Source organism: Eptatretus burgeri, chromosome 1, assembly GCF_056783735.1.
Source record: "Eptatretus burgeri isolate ZD-2024b chromosome 1, Ebu_testis_v1, whole genome shotgun sequence".
NCBI lineage: Eukaryota > Metazoa > Chordata > Myxini > Myxiniformes > Myxinidae > Eptatretus > Eptatretus burgeri.
In genome coordinates, this window is record NC_140961.1 from 138348973 (window position 1) to 138371693 (window position 22721).

The 22721-nt window shown below is 44.0% G+C and overlaps 1 protein-coding gene across 5 annotated transcripts in view; it reads left to right on the forward strand.

The window, feature by feature from the left end:
• The window catches only part of NPHS1 (NPHS1 adhesion molecule, nephrin), a 258041-nt gene that overhangs the window by 77205 nt on the left and 158115 nt on the right, over positions 1-22721 (forward strand). For all 5 annotated transcript variants that reach the window (XR_015062842.1, XM_085900121.1, XM_085900112.1 and 2 more), the window contains 4 exons: positions 268-433; positions 852-981; positions 12132-12304; positions 15309-15449. Coding sequence is in view for 4 of the 5 variants with exons in the window: in XM_085900121.1 (XP_085756247.1) it covers positions 268-433; positions 852-981; positions 12132-12304; positions 15309-15449 (610 nt within the window). In the remaining variant the exon portion in view is untranslated. The remainder of the gene's footprint in view (positions 1-267; positions 434-851; positions 982-12131; positions 12305-15308; positions 15450-22721) is intronic.

Genomic DNA, 22721 nt, shown 5'->3' on the forward strand with positions numbered 1-22721 from the left:
TGTGCCTGCTCTCTTCTATCCTTAATGACCCTCTCCCTTGTGCCTGCTCTCTTCTATCCTTAATGACCCTCTCCCTTGTACCCACTGACTTCCTGCTGCTGAACTACTCATCAATGATGTCTCCATGCATTTCTTAATCTATTTTCCTTTGACCCTCTCTATGACTGCTGTCATCTGTCGTTTAACTCTTCCATGAGCCAAGACTTCTGTTTCAAAAGAGATAACTGTCAATCTGTTCATCTGTTGTTATCGTGACTATTTCCTCAGGGAGAGTCAACGAAAACTGGTATTTACAGCTCTACGGGCAAGTTAGCCTCCTTGGAGATCTTAGTCGTGGCTGCTTCGAATGACAATAAAGCGAACTACACCTGCTCGGCCAATAACAAGGCCTCCATCAGGACATTACGTCAATCTACGCAACTCTCCGTTCACTGTAGGACATTCCTCTCAAAAATTCCATTCCACCATATACCATGACTTAAACTTGCATTCGGTTATATATATATATATATATATATATATATATATATATATATATATATATATATATATATATATATATATATATATATATATATATACAGGTAATATAAACTTTGCATGGAAATCCAAAATTGTCAAACCGCTGCATTCTAGTTCACTATTTTATGTTGGCATTTACAGCAGATAATATTGTTTAATACAACTGTGTGAGAAGAAAATTCCTCGAGAGTTATTGATGACTCAAATCCACACATGGCTGCTTTAATTCTCCTTGACAAGCAGAATCCACCATTAAAAAAATATATTCAGATGATTATTCTCGCAGATATGCATCCAAAGATTCTGTGTTGAAAAATTTTATGCCGCAGTCCCACCACGGGAGGTATGGATCGAACACAATGGGACAACCATTCGCGCTGGTCACCCAGCCACCTTCCATTGTCACACGGACAGCAGCAACCCAGCATGTAGCCTGGAATGGTTTAAGGATGGCTACTGGTACGTGATGACTATATGCAACCTTGCTTCAAGATGAGATGTATATTTTATATCAAGGTCATGCCAAGGGTGACGTAAGGCTGCTTGTAACGTTTTAAGTAAAAGGTTTAAGTGATCTGAAAATTATACATGTATTGCATTCATCAAAATATATCACTGTTCACAATCTCATTATTTCCTGATGTATCTGTATCTGGTAAATAAGGTTTCTCACTCTTCATTTTGTTTCAAGTATGAGATTAATAGCATATCCAAGTATCTCACACACACACACACACACACACACACACACACACACACACACACACACACACACACACACACACACACACACACACACACACACACACACACACACACACCGGTGCCAAATGCCATTGTGGTAATACAATTTATGTACATACACACGTGTAAATGTACACACTCATCAAGTAAATAAAAACGACAAACACAAAGATTCACCTTGAAACAGCGTTCTTTGAAAGAGGATTTAAAGTGGGTAATTAGTGAAATTCAATTCATAAATGTACCAAGCCAGAGGACACAAAATGTCGATCTATACTCTATGTCTTCACAGCTACAACAAACATGGCGGATACTTGGTCGAATGGAATTTATTGGTTTTTTTATCCCCTGCCGCGTGGCAGAAGGGGGATATTGTTGTCACCCGGGTCGTCCGTCCGTCTGGCTGGCTGGGCGTCAACATTTTTATTATCCCCCGCCGCATGGCGGAAGGGGGATATTGTTGTCACCCGGGTCGTCCGTCCGACCGGCTGGCTGGGCGTCAACATTTATAGCTGTGATTGCGATAACTCAAAAACTGTTCGCCATATAGATTTTGAATTTGGGTCACACATATACCACCTGAAAAGGAAGAACCCTATTGATTTTTGGGCATGGCCGGATCCAAGATGGCCAACTGGGGTGGCCATCTTGAAAAAAAAAATGTAAACTTTTTACTGAAAAGCTCGAAAGACATGATGACCAAATGGTGTCTTGTTTCCAATTCACCTCCCTCATTATCTGGAATATGTATGACCTTTTTCAATGGTGGGGGATTCCCCATCTCTGATGGGTATGTTTTTAATATGTATCGATGTCGAAGTGAGAGGTGCATTACAAATGGAGATCGCAAAGGCGATGCTTGCACATTTTCAGTGGATGAGACACCTCTCGTGTCACCCACCGCATGGCACCGCGGGCCCCGACAAAGGCGGAAGCGTACGTCTAATCGATGTGAGATTGAAAGCACGTGTACTTTTTCTTGAAACGAACAACCAAACAGCTTGGAGAGCGCTCACCAAGTGGCTTAAGCACTCAAGCAAGCACTCCAACGAAACGGTCGATAAGAAACGGCTCCCTTGGCACGCAATTGGCAATCACTGAACCATCATATTAAATACACACCTCCTGGAGACTCCTAAAATATTACACGTGTCCGAATTTGACAAATGAACACTTTTCTTAGAGTCGGGACTGCTTGTAAGTTCGATTTTGGACCTTAAATTTTGTAATTCGTTTTCGTTTAAGAGATACTCATGGAGAACGCATATGCGGAAATGAAATAAAGCAAAGAACGCTGACGTCTCTGGGCATTTCTAAGCATTGCAATGTGTCCAACAATTCGTAGCTATGATGAACAGCTTGTTCCAAGTTGCAGCCTGTTCCATGTCAAGGAAACATTGAGCAGATCAAAAAACATGGCGGCTTCAGATCCCAGCGAAGTTCCCCAGGAAACGCCTTAAGACCCCAGACAGCGACGTGGCCGAGGATTGCCTGATGAACGATGTAATTAAATAAGGCCATTAATTATCGTCAAAAGGGATGTTTTAATTAACCCAAACACCCAATTTTCACTCTTGCACTTCCTTGGAGTTTTCTGAGTGTGCATGCAAAGTTTCAGACTGTAAGGTTTTATAGTTTTGGAGTTATGGAGGACACACACATACACTGACACACAGACACAAACACACACATTACCTTTTATTAGTATAGATATATTTGTGTCTGTGTGCGCACGTACTGTACATGCATGTAAGTGTGCACATGTGGAAGTTGCTGTTGTTGGCTGCTTTTTCCACACGTAGGTGGGTTTCAGGAGATGGAACGGAGATCTATCAGGTCTCAAAGTGTGTGTGTGTGTGTGTGTGTGTGTGTGTGTGTGTGTGTGTGTGTGTGTGTGTGTGTGTGTGTGTGTGTGTGTGTGTGTGTGTGTGTGTGTGTGTGTGTGTGTGTGTGTGTGTGTGTGTGTGTGTCAGTCGTTGATTGGTGTCTTCATATGCAAACCTCAGAATGTGGAATGGAGTCCTCCCAGGGCAGGCTTAAAAGTATCCACCTTCATTTCAGTAAGGAGTCATGATTCATGGACCAAGCCTTGAAGTTTTCTGTTCTCAAAGTTTTGTGCTGAGGGCTCTCTTCAGGATCGTCGTTGAGCCCTGGACAGCTTCCAACTGTAGTTTGTTTGTCGTAATATTCCCAGGGATGGTATTTAATATCTCTGTGAGGTTCTTTGTCATCATTCCTGTAGCTCTAACAATCACAGGTACAACTTTGGCATTCTACAGCCTCTAGCATCTTTTCACTTCATTCTTGAGGTCTTGGTATTTGGTCATTTTCTTGATTTCTGCATTGTTTAGTCCAAAATCACTGATATTAACACCTCTTCTCTCTTTTTTTGTACCTAAGTATGATATCTGGTCCATACGCAACCCACCCACGTGTGGAAAAAGCAGCCAACAACAGCAACTTTCACATATGCACACTTACACGCATATACAGTCGTTTTATTTTCGATGTTCACGCTCGATGGGATCATTAGGTCATACGTGAGCGGTAGGTACTTCCATGTTTTCAGTGATTGCTTTTGATTAATGTTCCCACAAATTTTCTGGAACTGTGATGTCATCGTTTTTTACAGATGTGCCTGTGGTTAACATTACAACCTCTGTTGTGTCGTTGTGTATACATCTATTCTGACATGAGATTCTTTTTTGAGTGTGTGTTCAGTCATTAAGCATATGCCAACACCACCTCCACTCCTCACCGATATTTTTTTCTCCCCCCCCCAACTCTCTCTGTCTGTCCCCTCCTCACTCCCCCCTCCGAATAAAATTCAGCACTCTCCTCCCTCACCTCTGTCACTCTCTCACTGTCTCTGTCTGTCTGTCTCTCACTCTCCTCTCTCTCACCCCTCCCTCCCGCATTGTATAGCAACGTTTCATGAGGTGTTGCACTCCCCACCTCCACCCCCTTCCTCGCTTTCCCTTCTTCACCCACTCCTCGCTTCCCTCCCTCCTCTACCCGCCTCCCTCCTCTACCCGCCTCTCTCCTCTCCCCCTCCCTTCCTTCTTTTCTCTAGACTACCTCCCATCCCCCTCCTCTCTCTCCCCTTCTCTGTCTCCACCCCCCTCCCCTTCACACCACCGTCAGCGAAGCGATGGGTTTTGTGTGTGTGTGTGTGTGTGTGTGTGTGTGTGTGTGTGTGTGTGTGTGTGTGTGTGTGTGTGTGTGTGTGTGTGTGTGTGTGTGTGTGTGTGTGTGTGTGTGTGTGTGTGTGTATATGCATTTATTTATCGTAAACATACAAAAGTGGATACTTGGAGACCTGGGAGGGCTCCTTTCCACCTTCTAAAACACACATATGGAGACAACAACCGACAAAACACACACACACACACACACACACACACACACACACACACACACACACACACACACACACACACACTTGATGCAGGAAAGATAAGACAACTTGCAACGATGGCAAACTTCAAAAGCCCTGGCCCAGATCGGATCCCAAACTTCTCGCTAGAACAATTTGATGTTCTCCACGTTCACTACACTCAAGCATTCACTGAAATTATCCAAGGAGATCAGGAAATGGATGAATGGCTCACAGAAGGTAACACCTTCCCCATCCCAAAATCTGAAGAAACCCAACTACCTCACAAATACCGGCCAATAGCCTGTCTACCAACAACATTCAAAATTTTTACAGGAATAATCACAGAAACAATGTACCACAACTTAACACAACAAAAATGCCTGGAGGCAGAACAGAAGGGATGCAAAAGAGGATGCTTCGGAACAATAGACCACCTACGACTAAACAAGGCCATTCTCGGAAACTGCAAAACGAGAAGAACCAAATTGTTCACAGCCTGGATAGACTATGAAAAAGCTTTAGATAGAGTCCCACATTCATGGATGATAAAGTGCAAGCGAATGAACAAGATAAATCCCCAAATAATCAATCTGATTGAGAAAGCCATGTATCTGCAGCACTCAGAAGGAAAGGTCGAAATACCAGGAGTGAAAATACGATGTGGGATCTTCCAAGGAGACAGCTTCCACCCCCCCCCTTCCTGTTTTGCCTCTCTCTCGATCCACGAAGTAATGTCATCAATGAGCGAGGACACGGACACGCCCTAACATCGAATAAAATAATGTCCAAAGAAACAAGAGAGATGACACATCTGTACATGGACGATTTAAAACTTTTTGCATGGAATGACAAAAAAATTGGCAGAAATATCCCAGCTCCACAAAAGATAAGTTTCTGGTCATTGTTTGTTGTGTTCTGACTGTTTATTTTGTTACCTCCATGTTTACTGTATGTTCCAAGTGCGGTTTTGTTTAAAAAAAAAAAATTTATTTCGTGAGTTTTCGCCGATCTTGTCGTATCGGGTTGTCCTGAGGCCTACCCATCTTCCCGTCTATGTGCATGATCGTGTTTATTTGCGTTTTCTACATTTTACCGATCACCATCAGTTCTTGTTTTCTCCACTTTTCCCACCAACCTCCTTCTATCCCTCCCAGCTCTACCCTCTGTTTCTTGTCTTAAAATACAAAAAAAAAATTCAACAAAAAACTCCTTCCCTTATTCCCCACGTTACACGTGACTTCCTGTACCGACTCTTCTGCCGACATGTCATCTTTCTTCCATTTTAGCCGACCCACACTCACCATACACCTTCATGATTTTTTCCTTCAACCTTCACCTAATCTCTAAAAAACAATCAAAAAAAGTTTTCTTGAAAACTTTTAACTTCTCCACCTCCCATAACCACGTGTTTCTCAACCCCCTCTTCTTCTTCCTGTTACTTTTGTCGACCTGTCGGCTTCCTTCTGCGTTTGCCGATCCAAAATCAATCAAAGACTTTTCAATTCGACCTTTCCTTCATCCCGTGTCTAAAACATCCCACTGTCACAACGTTTCTTTTCTCCATTCTCTTAATTCTTCTTCGTTGCATCCCTCATGTAATGTCTTTAATCACATCTCTGACTTTAAAAATTTAAAACTCCCAGTTTGCAATGCATGTTCATGTTCCATCAATCGTGCTTTTTTATTCCAACTCCAGTGCCAATTCGCCCCACCTCCTGAAATCGACCTCCTCCTTACACCTCACCTGTTATTCCCTCTCCTTACCCCTCCCATCTTGCCCCTCATCCTACTTCCGCTCTTGGCACCTCTTCACTGTCTTCTGCTTCAGTATCAGCTTCTCCTCTGGTGTCCCAAACTGTGTGGTGCTCTCTCCCTTCTCACCAATCATCAACTCTCCCCTCTCACCTTTCTCCCTTCAATCTCCCCCCTCACTCACCCTTCTCAAAGTTCCCCCCTCACATCCACAAAGGTGCTTCCTTCCCATGCCCTCTCTCTTCCATCTCATCACTCCACCTCCTCCATTCTTCAACTGCCCTCTGCCCCCTCTCTTATTACTCCCCACTGTACCTCAACCCATCACCACTAAGCCTTTTCTCCTCCTCATCTGGCCCTCTCTCCTCGCTCCTCTGCAATCCCCCACTCTCTTTCAACAACTCTCCTTACCTCCCTCCTTCCTCCCTCATCCGATCCTCTCTTTCCTCTCCCTGCACCCAAAGCCTCCTCCCCTCCCTCTTCATTAACAGTGTGGTCCTCAAACATCCAGGATCTTCGCTCAAACCTGACAGATCTTTCCATACAGGTTGCCACTGACAAACCAGACATAATCTGCCTAACAGAAACTTTCCTCCTTCAAGATGTATCTGACTCACCAGTATCTCTCCTTGGTTACTCCCTCCTCCAGTATAACAGACCTGAGCCTCGTCCTGGTGGCAGAGTTGCTCTCTTCATCAAAGACTCTATTCCTAACTCACCATGCACTGCCGTCTCTCCCCCACACCCCCAGGAATACCTCTGGCTACGGCTTTCCCTCCACTCTCACCTCATGTTTATATGTGTGTTGTACCATCCACCAAACAGTGATGACTCCATTTACATCTCGCTCGCCAAAAACATGGACTAACTTATATCCTCTCATCCCAACTCTCTCTTCCTCATATGTGGTGACCTCAATTGTCATCATGCTAGTTGGCTGGGTGTGGGTACCTCTCTCACCTGCCATGGCAATTCAGCAAAAGACTTCTGCAGCTCATTGGGACTGACTCAATCTGTCAACTTCCCGATCCGGATCTCAACCAATGGTACTTTATCTCTTCTGGATCTGATTTTGACAAAGTTCCCTTAAAATATCTGCTGTTCTTCCGCCGCTCCAATCGGTTCATCTGACCAAATGCTTGTCAAAGTGGACATCTCTCTGGCTGTTATTAGAGAACCACCTCAGTGCCATCGAGTCTGGCATTTCACTCAGGCCAACTGGCAGGGTCTTCAAGCAGCCACAAACTTCTAGATTGGTCTCCCATCTCTACTTCCTCCGACATCAACTCGCCTGGGAATTCTTTCAAAAAAAACTTGCTCTCTCTCATGCACAGATTTATCCCATCTCATCTTCAGTTTTCCTACCCTTCCTCCCACCCATGGTACACTGAAGCTTGTGGTGAGACAGTTGTCCTGAAACAATTTGCTTTCACCTCATGGAAGGCAAATCCAACTGAAGGCAATCTCAGTTCCTTCCACAATCATCAATTTGGTTTCAGACCAGGTCACTCTACCCTGGATATGCTGCTTCTGCTCTCTTAACAATAGATGGAGATCCTCAATGCCAAACATGAAATCAGAGCCATCTCCCACGACTTATCGCGTGCTTTCAATACAGTCTGGCACCCTGCCCTGCTCACCAAACTCTTCCTATGGTATCCAAGGCCATCTCCACTCATGGCTCGCAAACTTCCTCTCCTGTTGTAGCCAATGTGTGGCCCTGAATGGAGTTCTCTCATCCCCTCTTCCTGTCCAGGCTGGAGTTCCACAGGGCAGTGTTCTGGGCCCTGTTATTTTTCTCGTTTTCATCAATGATCTCTCCGACTCTCTGGAAAATCCTATTTATCTCATTGCTGATGACTCCAACCTCTGCCATACCATCTGTCATCCCTCAGATCGGCAAGCAGCAGCTTCTTCGCTCTCTGCAGATCTGGATAAAATCACAAACTGGTCCAACACGTGGAACATGTCTTTCAATCCGAACAAATCTCACAGTCTCATTTTGTCTCTCTGAAAGGACTGTCTGGAACCACCCCCCCCCCCCCAGCACCCCATCTATTTTCTTAACAATCCTCTTGAAGTCCTTGAAGTCCTTTCATTCAAGCTTCTGGGTCTCACTATCTGCCATGATATTTCCTGGGAAAGCCACATTTCCAAGCTGGCCTGTGAAGCCAGTAACCGACTGGGCGTCCTACATCATGCAAAGTCCTTCCTTGGCTACTGACCACATACAAAGGTTTTGGCCACAGCCTGATGAAGTACTGCTCTCCCCTCTGGGCTGGTGCTCCCGCCTCTCACCTTTCTTGGCTTCACGCTGTGGAAACCAAGGAATTTAGGATCATTGGTATCTCCCGCGATGAGGCTGAGTCTTTGGGACTCTCGCTCTCTCACCGCAGGCAGGTCGGTGGTCTTTCTGTCTTCTCCCGTCTCATCTCGGGTCTTGACCCCCCTGTTTTGGCTGTGATATGTACCCCCCCCCCCCGATATTTCCACAGGGTGCTCAAGGTCCACCAGCAACCCCCTTATGATAAAACTACCAGAATCACGAATCACTGCTCACCTTCACTCTTTCATTCCTCTTTTTACCTGCCTTTGGAACAAACTCTCACACTCTCTTCAATCCCACTCCTCCATCCAGTGAGGAAGTGTAAGTGAGTGCCGCCGGATTTTCGTTTTTGACAAAATGACGGATCACTGTGGTCTCATCGCCAGTGATCACTGTGTTGAAGAAGTTGGGATCACTGTTCACAGTCTCCAGCATGTCCTGTGCGATCCCCAAACGGAGTTGCTTCTGCTCGATTCTCTGAGATTTCGAATCTCAGATCTGAGCTCGAACGAACTTCGCTGAAATTCTCCTTAAGCCCAAATCCTCAGTCACAATGGAATGAACGGATCCAATGCTAATGCCTGCCTCGTCTGCAAGTTCTCTGATCGTGATTCGACGATCCTGCATCAGCAGGGTCCTCACTTGGTCAATGACGATCTCATTTCGGGATGTTGAGGGCCTACCAGAACGTGCTTCACTTTCCACTGATGTGCGACCATCTTTGAAGCGGTTGTACCACTCTTTTATCTGTGTGGTGCCCATTGCTTCGTTCCCAAAGGCCTATTGAATCTTGCGGATCGTTTCCACTTGGGAATCGCCAAGCTTTACACAAAATTTGATGCAGTGGCGTTGTTCAAGTTTTTCCGTCATTTTGTCAAAAACGAAAATCCGATGGAGCTCACTTACACTTCCTCACTCATCGGCGGTCTGTCGGCGACTGACATCTTCTGCAGGTGGGAAAATATTCACGCATACGGATTAGGATCGCCTACATACGTGCACCAAACCACGCTTCCCCAGCTTCATTTGTTTACGCACGAAAAATTAAGGTTGGATACTTTTTGAACACACCTCGTACGACCTTATGATCCAATCCAGCGTGAACATAGAAAACAAAGCACTGCAACCGGTCATAGTACTCAGATACAAAAAGGAAAATAAGGCAGTGCTAATTGAGGTTTCAGGACCCAGTGATTTTGGTCTAAATAACAGAAATCAAGAAAATGACAGACAATCAATACCTCAAGAATGAAGTGAAAAGTTCCTGGAAGCTGAAGAGCGCCAAAATTGTATCAGTGATAATTGGAGCAACAGGAATGATAAAGAAGAACCTCACAAAGATCCGACAAACCATCCCTGGGAACATCGCCACAAATTAACTGCAGTTGGAGGCTGTCCGGGGCTTAGTGACGATCCTGAAAAGAGCCCTCGGAACAGAACTCTGAGAACAACACAACTTCACTAATTAGCCCATAAATCATGACCCTTCACTGAAAGGAAGGTGGATACTTAGAGTCCTGGAAGGACTCTGTTACACCTTCTGGAACCCGAATTATGTTGCTAACAATCAACGACACACACACACACACACACACACACACACACACACACACACACACACACACACACACACACACACACACACACACACACACACACACACACACACACACACACACACACACACACACACACCATGTTTCAATAAACTGTATACACACTTCAATATTTCAGGGAGTTTTATTGAACAGGAGAGAGAGGGGCGATGTTGAGTGTTCCGAACACATCAGAATAGTTATTTTCATTAGATTATGTTTTATGGTAAGAGTTATGTAAAACAAATTGCAAAGGAATATGTGTCAATTATCTATAGAAAAACCTGTCGTCTCCCCTCCGAATGATTGTTTCTCAAACCGCTTTTCCCTTCATCCCTACTTAATGTTTTAACCTCTGTAAATCTGTCTTCTATTTCCTTTTCAGCTGTCATTAGCCAAATTGCTAAATACTAACAAAAGTTTAATTTGGTGAATATTTTTCATTCGAAATTCGTCAAAATGCTTATTCAGAATCTTATTAAATAAAACACACACCCATACCATTTTCAGGAAACTATGTTAAGTAAAAACATTTGAAAACCATTAATGTTTTGGGATGGATATTTTACAATGAACAACTTTTTGTTTGGTGAAGAAAAACTTGAATTTGGCTACACATCAGATCAAATGTCCAGCTTCAGCTTTGCTTTTGGGAGATAGCGGCCTTGCAGGCCAACCGGGATGCAAATTCAGGTGTGCGCAGGTGCCTCAGACATTTGGGATGGACCGAGAAGGTTTGGGTTGGGGCTTCGGCTTGAGTGGTGCCTGAACCACCAATGTGTGCAGAGCGGGCAGTTCTTGGTGACGTTACAGGGCGGGGCATTGTGCAACGTTATAACAGTGCGAGCAAATGATGAAAATAAGCTCGTCTGGTCTGGGGTTCAGCTGGAGAGGACGTGGCATAGCAGAGCTCCAGTGGAGGCAGAACCTATCCCTCCCATCAGCCCCAGCCACTCCTCATCCACCTGAAAGCTGTTGCCACAGCTCAAGTCAGTTCTCCCACCGAGGTGAGGGACCACGGGTCCCTGCCTGCTTCTGGTTGCCCCAGTTCTGTTGGAGACCTGTTGGATTGAGGTGCCCATAAGAGCTGTAATTGGGTGTCCCGTGTCTTGTCGATATCTCTCTGGTCTTTCTACTGTGGTGTGCTTGAGGCCTTAACTTGGATAGATAAGATCTTCCAACCATACGAATCCCCAGCGCATGTATTTCTGATTGTAAATAGAACTATAGTACATAAAATTGTATGCTTTCCTTTCCCCGTTCTCTCTCCTTCCCTGTTTAAATCTTTTTGAATTATTCTCTTTGAATAGCCACGTTGGCTTTTAAATCCTTTGAGAGGATATTCTGGTTTTGGACCCTCAATGCTCCGTTAAATTCACTCCCCCCACTGAGCAAAGGTGACTGCTCATATCTCCATTTTTAATCAAGACCTCGGTATGGAGAGGAGTCCGGTGCACTTCCTGATTGGCTGTGGGAGTTTCAAACGGGCTAGGTATAGGAGCACATCGGCCCATGATCCAGCTTGGGGCGACAGGACCAATTGGCCGGCATGATCCCTACAACAAGATATATCTACTGTCTCCTGCTTACACTGTTTTGAAAGTGTATGTTAGTCTGTGAATATACAATATGAGAATGCTATAATGTACTGCTTGGTTGTAACTTAGATGGTATAATTCAATTGATTGGGAAGAATTGTTTGTTGAGTGCCATGTATTAAATGTTCATTGAAAACATTGACAAACCGACCAGCTGGTCACTTGACTGATCAACAAATCGACTGATTATGCTTGTTTTTCGGTGCAAATGGCAGGCTGAAGGGCGTTGGTGGAGGGGTGCATCAGGCAGAATATGGCGGATGGACGACATTGGGCCATATTGTGCTCACTCCTTCCTCACGTGACCACGGCAGGCGGCTCACCTGTCAGGCCTCGCACCAGCTACTCCCAAGCACTGTGAACAGCCTGTTCAAACTCGACGTACTCTGTGTGTATCAGGATTATTGAGTGGAGGAACTATGGGAATTTGAAGATAAATTTTGTAATTTTAACTGTGTTAAATGCAGAAACAAATAGAACAAGGAGCTGATCATCTATGTCCCGTGGTTGGCACACACACTGGCACACACATATACACACACACACACACACACACACACACACACTTTTACAAGAAACAAGGCAAAAGCCTCACAAATATCGTGCACAGGCCAAATTAACGAGATGGTTGCCATGGCAACATAATTCCAAGCAATCACAGCCGTGATCTAATCAGGTTGAGATAATATCATGAGGAATCCATCTGTGTAATATGAAAGCTAAAACTTGAACAGTTTCTGAAATATCGCGTACAAAATGATTTTAAAATATCGCGTGCATAATGATCATCGATTGGTCAGTCGGTCGGTCAGTCAGACGGGGCTCATTTTAATGTCCCCAGTCTCCGACGTTGTCGAAGGGGTGCTAGGCAAATAGATCGGAAGTTGGTAGAGCTCATATCTCCACCGTGTTTCTGATTCAGGCATGTGATTTGAGTCTAAAGAAATTATCTGAAGATTGACTTCTTGCAGGTCAACAGACTGCCTGAAGTGCCTAAGGCACTTGGGGTGGGGAGAGTACAAGGGGGGAGGATGTTCTTCTCCACTCCCCTCGTTGGTGGGAGTCTAGGGAGTCTCCCCCAGGAAAATTTTGATTTACCCACTGTAAATAAAGCAATTTCCTGGAAAATTGAGCTTAATTTTGAGGTTTTGAGGAAAGAATAGTAGAAGATGGTGAGTGCTTCGAACAGCCTCAAGATTTGACAATGACACGTCATAGTTGGATAGCCATCTGTGTGAAACAAATCTCTCGGGCATTGTGAAACCAATTCCAATCAATTCACATATCTCTTGGAGATATCGTTGAACATGTCGGAATGTAGTTCCTCAATTCTCTAGTGAAACGGCTGGCAAAATAGTTGAGTGGCATTATGGACATGATGACATGTGTCTCCATCCACAAAAAAATCGGATTTCCGCAAAAAAAATCGGAAAAATCACGTCCATGTGTATCTGCTAAATTCAAATGTTGTTTGTTCTATGTTTTCTATCTTTCGGTCGATGTTGACCTCAAAAATAATTCACTGATAGGCGGGATCTGTATCTGGACCTGAACCAGAATCTAATCAGCTTGTTCTTTCACCTACCAAACTCATCCCCCAAGTTTTGTCATAATCCGTCTACAACTTTTTGAATACGTACCATGTCTACAATACGTACGTCTACAATACGTACCATGCTTTATATCGTTTTTGGCCCCATCTCTCAAAAGTGAAGAATTACTTTGGTATTAAAAAATTCTCGGAACCGGATTTGGATCTTCACCAAAATCTTCCACCATCAGACATCGTCCTTCCTTGGCACACCTGAACTCCTATCCACAGCTTTATGGAGTACTGCTCTCCACTCTGGCCTGGCTCCCTTGCCTCACATCTTCCTCAGCTCGACACGGTTGAAAACAAGGCCTTTAAGAGTATTGGAATCTTCCTTTATGAAGCTAAGTCTTCGGGCCAATAACTTTGCCATCGCCGACAGATTGGTGGTCGCTCCATTATTCTTCTGTCTCTCCAGTCTACTTTTGACTCCTTTCTGGTCTTGCACCCTCTGCTCTTTCCGTGCTTTGTCCCTCCCAGGTCCACCATCAATCCCCTTCTGGTAAAACGACCTAAATCCAGGATCACTGCTCGCCTCTACTCACGTGTTCCTATTTTTTTCCCCACCTGTGGCATCAACTTCCACATCCTCTTCAATCTCATCCTTCCGTCCAGGTCTTCAAGATAGCTGTTCACCACCATCTCAGATCATCCCCAATCCAAAAGCATGATCTTTTCTATGTTGTCCTCAAATGTTGTTTGTTCTATGTTTTCTATCTTTCGGTCGATGTTGACCTCAAAAATAATTCACTGGTTGAATTCAGTGACTTGAAATATAAATCCTCTTCAACTTTCAAGTCATTCGAATGAAAATTGAGGATTTTAGAAACACAGTACCACCTTGTTGACCTTGGCCCTATGTTTACCTTTTGACCTAAAAAAAAAAAACAATAGGCTTCTTTCTTATGACAAACTCTACCATGTGGTGAAGTTTCGTGAAGCTCGGTTTGGAATTGCGACATGTCGGCGAGAAACAGAATAACAGAATAACAAAATCGACCGACCAAAATACTTGAAAAACCTTCGATTTTGCAAGTAACAAACACAAAGGGGTGAAAACATAACCTCCTTCACCTTCGGTGGTGGAGGTAAAAACGTTCTTGTGTCCAACTTATTTCCAAAAACTTCCCTTTTCATATATTACCTGAATATGGATTTTTACATTTCAACAACAGTTTCCATCGTTTCTATTATCAACAAGTGTTGGTGATAAGTATTTAAGTGCCTTTTTTTTTTAGCAGATCCTTCTTCCCATTACTTGTTCCTATAGTATGGAATTTGCTGCCTAATGATACTTTTTTTTTTTTTTTTAGTTTTTGTTTAACTAAAGGATGTTAAATAGTCACCAGCGATCGCATGTTGGACTGGGATTTAATAATGAATTTGCCCCGTTGGTTGCATCATTGCCGAGACTTGGCTGTGCTGATTATACAACGTCCCTATCGGTCAAGGTGGGATTTTGGAATTTCTTCAGGGTGCCAGCGAGAGCTCGCATCCTCTTCCCAAATGACGCCGTGGGATATTTAACGTCCACCGACTAATGCCGGCAGATGGAACACCCAGCTTAATGTCCCTCAGAGATACAGTTTGCTTTGTGATGCAATAGCTTTTCTGCGAAACACCAATCAAAAGGATTATAGTCTGGTTGGGAATCAAACCCAGGCTGGATGGCTGAAATGGAAGTGTGCTATCTGTGCACCATCCCTTTGCACCATCTTTCCACATCTAACTTTCCTTGTACATTGTGTGTTATTAGCTTCCAAAACTGTCCATCTTGTGATTTTATGTCTTGTTCTCCAAGTTCGGCCTGAATTTCAACCTGAACAGAAGTATGTGGTGGAAACGAGGGAAGGAAAGACCACGATTCTGCACTTGTTTGTTCAAGCAAACCCTACATATGTGACGTACACCTGGATGAAGAATGGAGAAGCAGTAATCACAGGTATATCTTAAATGCCATCATTTGCTGAAAAATGCTGTACTTTGTCAAAATCATTGCTTTAATCGGGTTTGTAGCTCCAAGATATTCAAGGCCATTGAAGAACAAAATATCAGATGTAGAATGGTCAGATAAACAGGGATATTGAGACTTGGAGAAAAAATATGGAAGGCAAAAAAGTAACATCTTGTCAGTGAGACTGTAGGACAAGTGGACAAAACAAGTAAAGGAATGAACAAACGGTAAAAAGAGGAGAGCGAGGATAGGAGGAGACACGGGAAGCTGCAAGTAAGGCAGCTGGTTTGGGGTGAGAGGGTTAATGTGTGTATGGAGGATCATGGTAGGGATGGGAGATGACATGAGATGCTGGTGCACCAGTTGCTTTAATTTCTAGAGGGAAGGATGGGATTGAACAGCATCAAGGTGGTGGTTACACAAATGGGACAAAAAAGTGGAGGCTTGTGAGAAGCCTGGATTTTGGGAGTCGAACCAGTCGAGGGGGGTGGGGGGTGGTTACTGGAAGAATGCGTGCATCCAATAGGAGCTGGGGAGGGTCGGAGGGCTGTGAACGTAGAGGTAGCAAGACCGGAGAAAAGGTGGTTAAAAAAAATCCAGAGAGGCCTCAGACTTGTCTGTGATGTCAGAGCAACAGGCCTTGTGCTTTGGCTTCATCATGTGAGACCCCAACCATGTTGAGAGATTTAGATGTCACACAAAGGGTTAAGATGCAAGTGGGTGCCACCTCCTTGTGCTAAGAGATAAAGGAGGTATACAAGGCTATTTGGCAGGTGAGGAAAGAGCAAGATGGTACCCGACCTGAGAGAGTAGACAATTTGTGCTATGTGACATGCGGAAGTCTCAGCACAAAGTGGAATGTGAGGTGACCTTTTTAACTATTTGGCAGGTGGGGTGACTAACTTCTTGGAGGAACGAAAGGCTGCAAGCCGCTCAGGGTAAACCGCTGAGCCCCGTCCGTGATTGGGACTGTGGCTTGAGACAGTGTCCCACAAACGAGGAATTCCCAGTAAGCACGAGTCATCAGCTCGTGTTGATTTAGTGCCTGCCCTTTGTACACACTGCCTGTCACAACTACCGATCGGACAGTTTGGTGAGATCTTCAGATCAGCCCCTGTTGGACGGTGTAAAAGTACCTTTTAATCTATGAGATTATCTGGAGCAACAAATCTTTGAAGTGATCTTTGAGATATAGTCTGTGTAGGACAAAGCGAGACCAAGAAGTTCAAGAGGGTGTACTTTTTCCAAGCTCGTCACAGATTATATGAATTCTCTCAAGATGGCCCTTTCAGAGTGACTTGTTGAGAGTGTGGTTTAATTCATTCAAACTTATTTTGTTTATTCCATACAGACTAGATTATAAATCTCTTGAACAACTGAATGGATGTGTATACAGGGGCCTGCAAAAGTAGGTATACAGTAAGGAGTATACCAGTATATCATTACTGTATACCTATTTTTGCAGCCTCCTGTATAAATAAACAAACATTTGCTCAGTACAACAGAATTTAATATGCATTTCAATAAAATGGACATTATCAAAGCTTTTTGACTTGCACTCTTCAGGATAAAACTGCAAGCAGATGAAGAAGGAGTACCAAACTCTCATAAAGTTACAATATAATGTCCTCAACGTTGATTGCTTGAGAGAAAGAAAGGATGGGATTACCTGATTGGTGGAACCACAGAGCATGATGATGGAACCAGCAGGTAGAGATGAATCACCAAAAAACAGGTGGAAGCATAATGCAAATTCCCTGAGGGCTAGCAGGTCGTTTTCATGATGACTCAATGTTGACTGTGGTACAGTTGTCACACAGTCAAGCCATGTCTTTTTGGACTGACGGAAGCAACCGGCGGGTAGTAAAAATTACTCGTCGTTGAACAGCATAGTAAGAATGGGACACTGTTTGATCTGGTTTTCAATCCGGTGAGATACTTTTTCTTTCCAAGGTAGATGTAGGTATACGGGACATTTACCAGGTCTGATTATGGAATTCTTTGGTGGGTTCAGGAATTTGTATTCATAAATAAATAAATAAATATATATATATATACTATATATATATTGATGATCTGTTCTGGATACCCATTATCAAGAAGAATAGTCTTGATGGTCTCAATTTCAGCATGGAGTTTATCTGTGGAGCAGATCTTTGTTGCTCTATGGACCAAGATACCAATCAATCCAATCTTGTATCTCGAGGAATTGTAAGAGTCCCTCCTAGTATACTGTCCGATAAAAGAAGACTTTTGGTAGACTGTGGTTTTATCAGCGTTGGATGATTTCTCATCTTAGACATCCAAGAAGGGAAGTACGCCAGAGCGTTCCATCTCGAAGGTGAACTCCAGGGATGGATGAAGAAAGTTCAGGTGTGCCAATAAGACTTTACATGCTGAGGTTGACTTGAAGTCAATAAAGATGTCATCCACTTACCGATAATATATGGAAGGGGTTTGAACTCCAGAATATGGATCTACAAAGGCATGTTTTTCACAGTAACTTACAAAGATGTTTGTCATGATGGGGCCTAGAGGGGATCCCATCGCTACACCATTGATCTGAGGATATAGTCCGGGAGCCAACCTGTGTACGAGGCTGTTTTAGGGTTGGACCTTACAGCCTCTGCTATAAAATTTTACACCCCCAGGATGTTTAGATATATGTTTGCAGTTCATGAAAACCAATGTTGGCAATTCATAAGCTCTTGCGAAAAATTTTGGCGGCCGTTTTTGTTTGAGGAAGATTTGAAAAATTTGATAAAACAGCAATTGTCAATAAAATTTCTAAAAAAATTAAAAAATCACATTCATGAAAAATAAATGTGAACTAAATGTAAGAATTCAATCAGTGCATTGTAAAATGACAAAAAAAAAATTGCCTTTGTGAAAGTAAACCTCGTAAAAGTACATAATTTTGTGAAAAATGCCTTAAAAATAACGTTTTTTGAAGATGGCCTTTAGAACTTTTCTTATCATAGGCAGATGCTGCATTAGAATACTAATTTCTCTTAATGTGATATGAACATGGTATCCATGGCTAATTAAAACAGCAAATTTGATTGAGTTCTATCAATTTTTAAAGAGAAAATTAACATTTTTGTCAACCAAAGTTACCCCGACCCCCAAAATCCTCTTACTCTATTGAACACAGTTCGGTTAAGGTTTGCTGGATCCAGGTTGGGTACTTCACAGTTCACTCTTCCAAAGGAAAATTCAATGGTGTTTGGAGTGACATGGCCCTGGAGCAGACATACAACAATGAAGGGAAGACATCTCTGTTCAAACGCATATCTCAGGCACCAGCTGCTCGAGATAAATATGTGAAAACAGCACCATTTCTCACAGCTGTATCAGAGAACATAAAGTCTATGGCTAATCTAGGCCAACAGGAATCTACTCATCATGGAGAAACACAGAAGCAGGCAACAGAAGAACATATGCATGTTGAGGAGATCAAGAAAGTGATATGCCAGCAGATGATAAACCCATTCCAGTGTAACAACCAAGTGGTTCTGCTCAATAGAGCAACTAGTGAGAAGGCTGCTTCAAAAGACTTGGTCCATGCTCAAGCTAAGGGTATGGAAGCCATTATGAAAGCAGAAGAGGTGGTCTCTATTAAGATTGAACCACTGAAGCTGGTAACTTTCTCCTCACAGAAGAAATCAAACCCATCAAGGAAACAGAGTTTAATCAGGATCTATCAAGATGAGACTGCAACTACACACGTGTGCTGTGTTTCTATCGAGATGCCGACCCAGTCACAAGACAGATTGCATTTTCCCATGAGTGGACAGACTACCCATCATCCCTGTTTGAGGTTGATCCACGCTTAGCACAGGGGGTTGTAATGCGCAAAGGCAACGAGTCTGATTTCGTGGCAGTGCTAATTGCTGAAGCTGAGCAGGATGTTGTTTTACAGCTGCCATCATTACCACAGAGTGACCTATACACAGTTTATCTGGTAGACACAATGGCATTTGTAAATAAATACCAAAAATGGGTGCGAAAACATTTGGTGAACTTCCCCAGCTGTATCTTCGCAAGCAGGTGTATCCTGCAGTTGAAACCTGAAATGTGCAACTGTGTCAACATCATTGGTGATCAGTATGATTTTGATGATAGCCATACTTTGAAGGGTGATGAGCAGCAGAGGAGAAACCAGACAGACCAGGCAAGACAATTCTCACCATCCAAGAGTCTAGAAATTCCGGACTGGAATTTATTCATGAAGAATCCAAGAAATAAAGGAAATCTTCAGAACTTCATTGGCACTTCCCTTTGTGAGAGTCCTGAAGCTATTCCGGATGGAGTGACCATCATTCTTGGTAGTATGATGGAAAACAAAGGTCACACTCTTTCCATCACATCAGCATCAAGTTCAGTTCTGGACTTACCTTGTGAAGAACATGAAGAGGCAGACACAAGGATTATTGCTCATCTTGCGTATTGTGTGGAATATCTTGATCACCATCGAGCTGTTGTGCATGCAACAGATACAGACATAATTATGCTGTGTATATATCACTTCTGCTGCTTGAACACATTGCAAGAACTCTGGATACAACGGCAGAATCAATACCTACCTATTCATGAGCTGGTAGAAGTGTTGAGCAAGAAGTACCAGAAAATCCTCTTGATGTCGCAGCTACACTTCTGTGCACATATGTGTTGTGTGGATGTGACACAGTGAGCTACCCATTCAGAATGGGAAAGAAAGAGGTCAGGTCAGGTTTGGGAGCATGTGCCAGAACAGCGCGTCGCTGCGTCCACTTTCCGGTACTCCAGGGGCCTCCGTCTGGCCATCCCCCAGGCAGATGCCAGGCCCATCCCCATCTCCTTGAGATGATGGTCAACCTGCTGCAACCATGAGGCACGTGGTCGGCCCACTGGCCTCCCACTCATGAGACTCCCTCGCTGAGAGAATCTGGTGAGCAGGATCAGCGTCAGGAAAACGAGCCACATGTCCATACAGCCGCAGCTGACGCTCACGGACTATGCAGGTAACAAATCTCATCCGAGTCTCTCTCAGCAACCGCTCGTTGGACACAAAATCCGACCAGCGATAGCCAAGGATTCTCCGAAGAGACCTGGTACCAAAGGAATTAAGTCTCCGTCTCAGATCCTTGGTCAAAGTCCAAGTCTCGCACCCATAGAGCAAGACTGGAAGTACCAAGGACCTGAAGACTCAGACTTTCGTCCTCCCGCACAGGTACCGGCAGCGCCACACCCCATGATCCAGTGAATCCATGACTCCCAGGCCCGACCCAGACGTCTATTGACCTCCGGCTCACAACCTGCGGAGACATGAATATCACTGCCAAGGTAAGTGAATCTCTCCACGACCTCAACATCCTCACCACAAACAGACACAGACAGGACAGCAGCATCCAAGATGTCACCGAAAGCCTGGATCTTAGTTTTGACCCAAGAAATCCGTAATCCCAACGGCTCCGACTCCTCATTCAGCACCTCGAGGGCCCCCAAGAGGATGTCTAAAGTCTCCGCAAAGATGACTGCATCATCTGCAAAATCAAGGTCTGAGATCTTGACATTGCCAAACGATGCACCGCATCTTGATCTCTCCGACATCCTCCCTAGAATCCAGTCCATACAAGTGCTGAAAAGTGTGGGGGCAAGTACACATCCCTGACGAACTCCAGTAACAACTGGAAGTCAGAGATGGTACCACCACACTTCACAGCACTCTCAGTACCAGAGTAGAGTTCAGACATCAGATCGATCAGTTTCGGTGGCACCCCACGAAGACCAAGAATCCTCCAGAGGACATCCCGATTCACTGAATCGAACGCTTTACAGAGATCAACATAGGCTGCAAGCAGCCCCTGCCAAAACTCTCATCTGCGTTCGGTGAGGACACGAAGTGCAAGGATACGGTCAATCGTTGACCTCTTTGGTGTAAAGCCTGACTGCTCTGGACGCTGGTGCTCAAGCAGATGGTGGCGAACCCTATCAAGAATTATCCGAGCAAAGACCTTGCCCGGCACTGAGAGCAGCGTCACCCCTCGGTAGTTGTTGCAGTCTTGGCGATCACCCTTCCCTTTCCAGAGAGGGACAACAAGGCCCCTCTTCCAGTCAGTTGGGATGATGCCTGTGTTCCTGTGAAAAGAAGAGCGGCACAGGTTTCTCTGGGACTGATAGGAAACCTTCCCCACCTTGTTGATTTTGGAAGAGATAGTGAAATGGCAGCAACAGAATGTGTCATTGATGAGGCCAGAGTATACTGACTGCTCTGCATGGTCAAAAGGGTTCAGCTGTTTGGATACCCTCAGGCAGCATATGTTTGTCTCTTCAAAATTAGACCTTAGGTCACTGCCAGCAACAGAAGATGCGTTTTACTTCCTTGTTTTAAGAGCATTGTATCAATTGCTTCTGTATAGACGTGCACATCTCAGTGACCGAGCACTTCCCCCAGCCACAACATTTGGCAGAACCCTTATCAATGGAAAACTGGTCCCAATTCTCATGTCTAAGCCAGCCAAGCCAAACATAGACAAAACGGTGTCTTGCATGTGCAAATTATCCAAATGTCTGAAACGATGTTCATGCAAAAAGGCTGCTGTGCCTTGATGAGTGACATGCATATGCCTTGGTCAGAGAGGTTCATGTGCTGGAGTTGTTTCAGAGAGTGACTCTTCCTCTGAAGAGGATGTTTCATGTCACAATATTGTGTTAATCCATTTCTAATTTTATCTTCCTTAAAACCATGGCATGTAAAAGTATGTTCTTGTTCCTGACCCCATTGATAGTCAAGCATTTCTGAGTTACATAAATCTTTTGTTGTTTGACATATAACCTTGTCAATTGAAGGTAGGTTAAATCTACACCAATTGTGATATAGGAAATGAACTCCTCTTTAATATGAGGGGTCATTTGTGTATATAGGTTTAGTGGTTATGATTTTAGGACAATATGAATTACCCCTACCCCCATCCTACATCTTCGCTTTTGCCAACATTTTGTTATCAGAGGGGGCTCGCAAAAGTGTTGACTGTGTTGTTGCGCAAGAGTTTCACCATTGCCAACATTGGTTTTCATATACTCAAAGGGTGTCTCTTTATGAAAATCAACACAAAAATTTTATAGCAGACCGGGCAATTTTTTTTTAATTTTGATCGGTTGGCTCCCGGACTAACTGCCCAATGCTGGCTGCAATAGTTCACATAACCATCTGGCGAGTTCATGCTGTGCAGAGCCAGTCATTGAAAGGATCGGACGTAGAGGAACATTATCTTTATG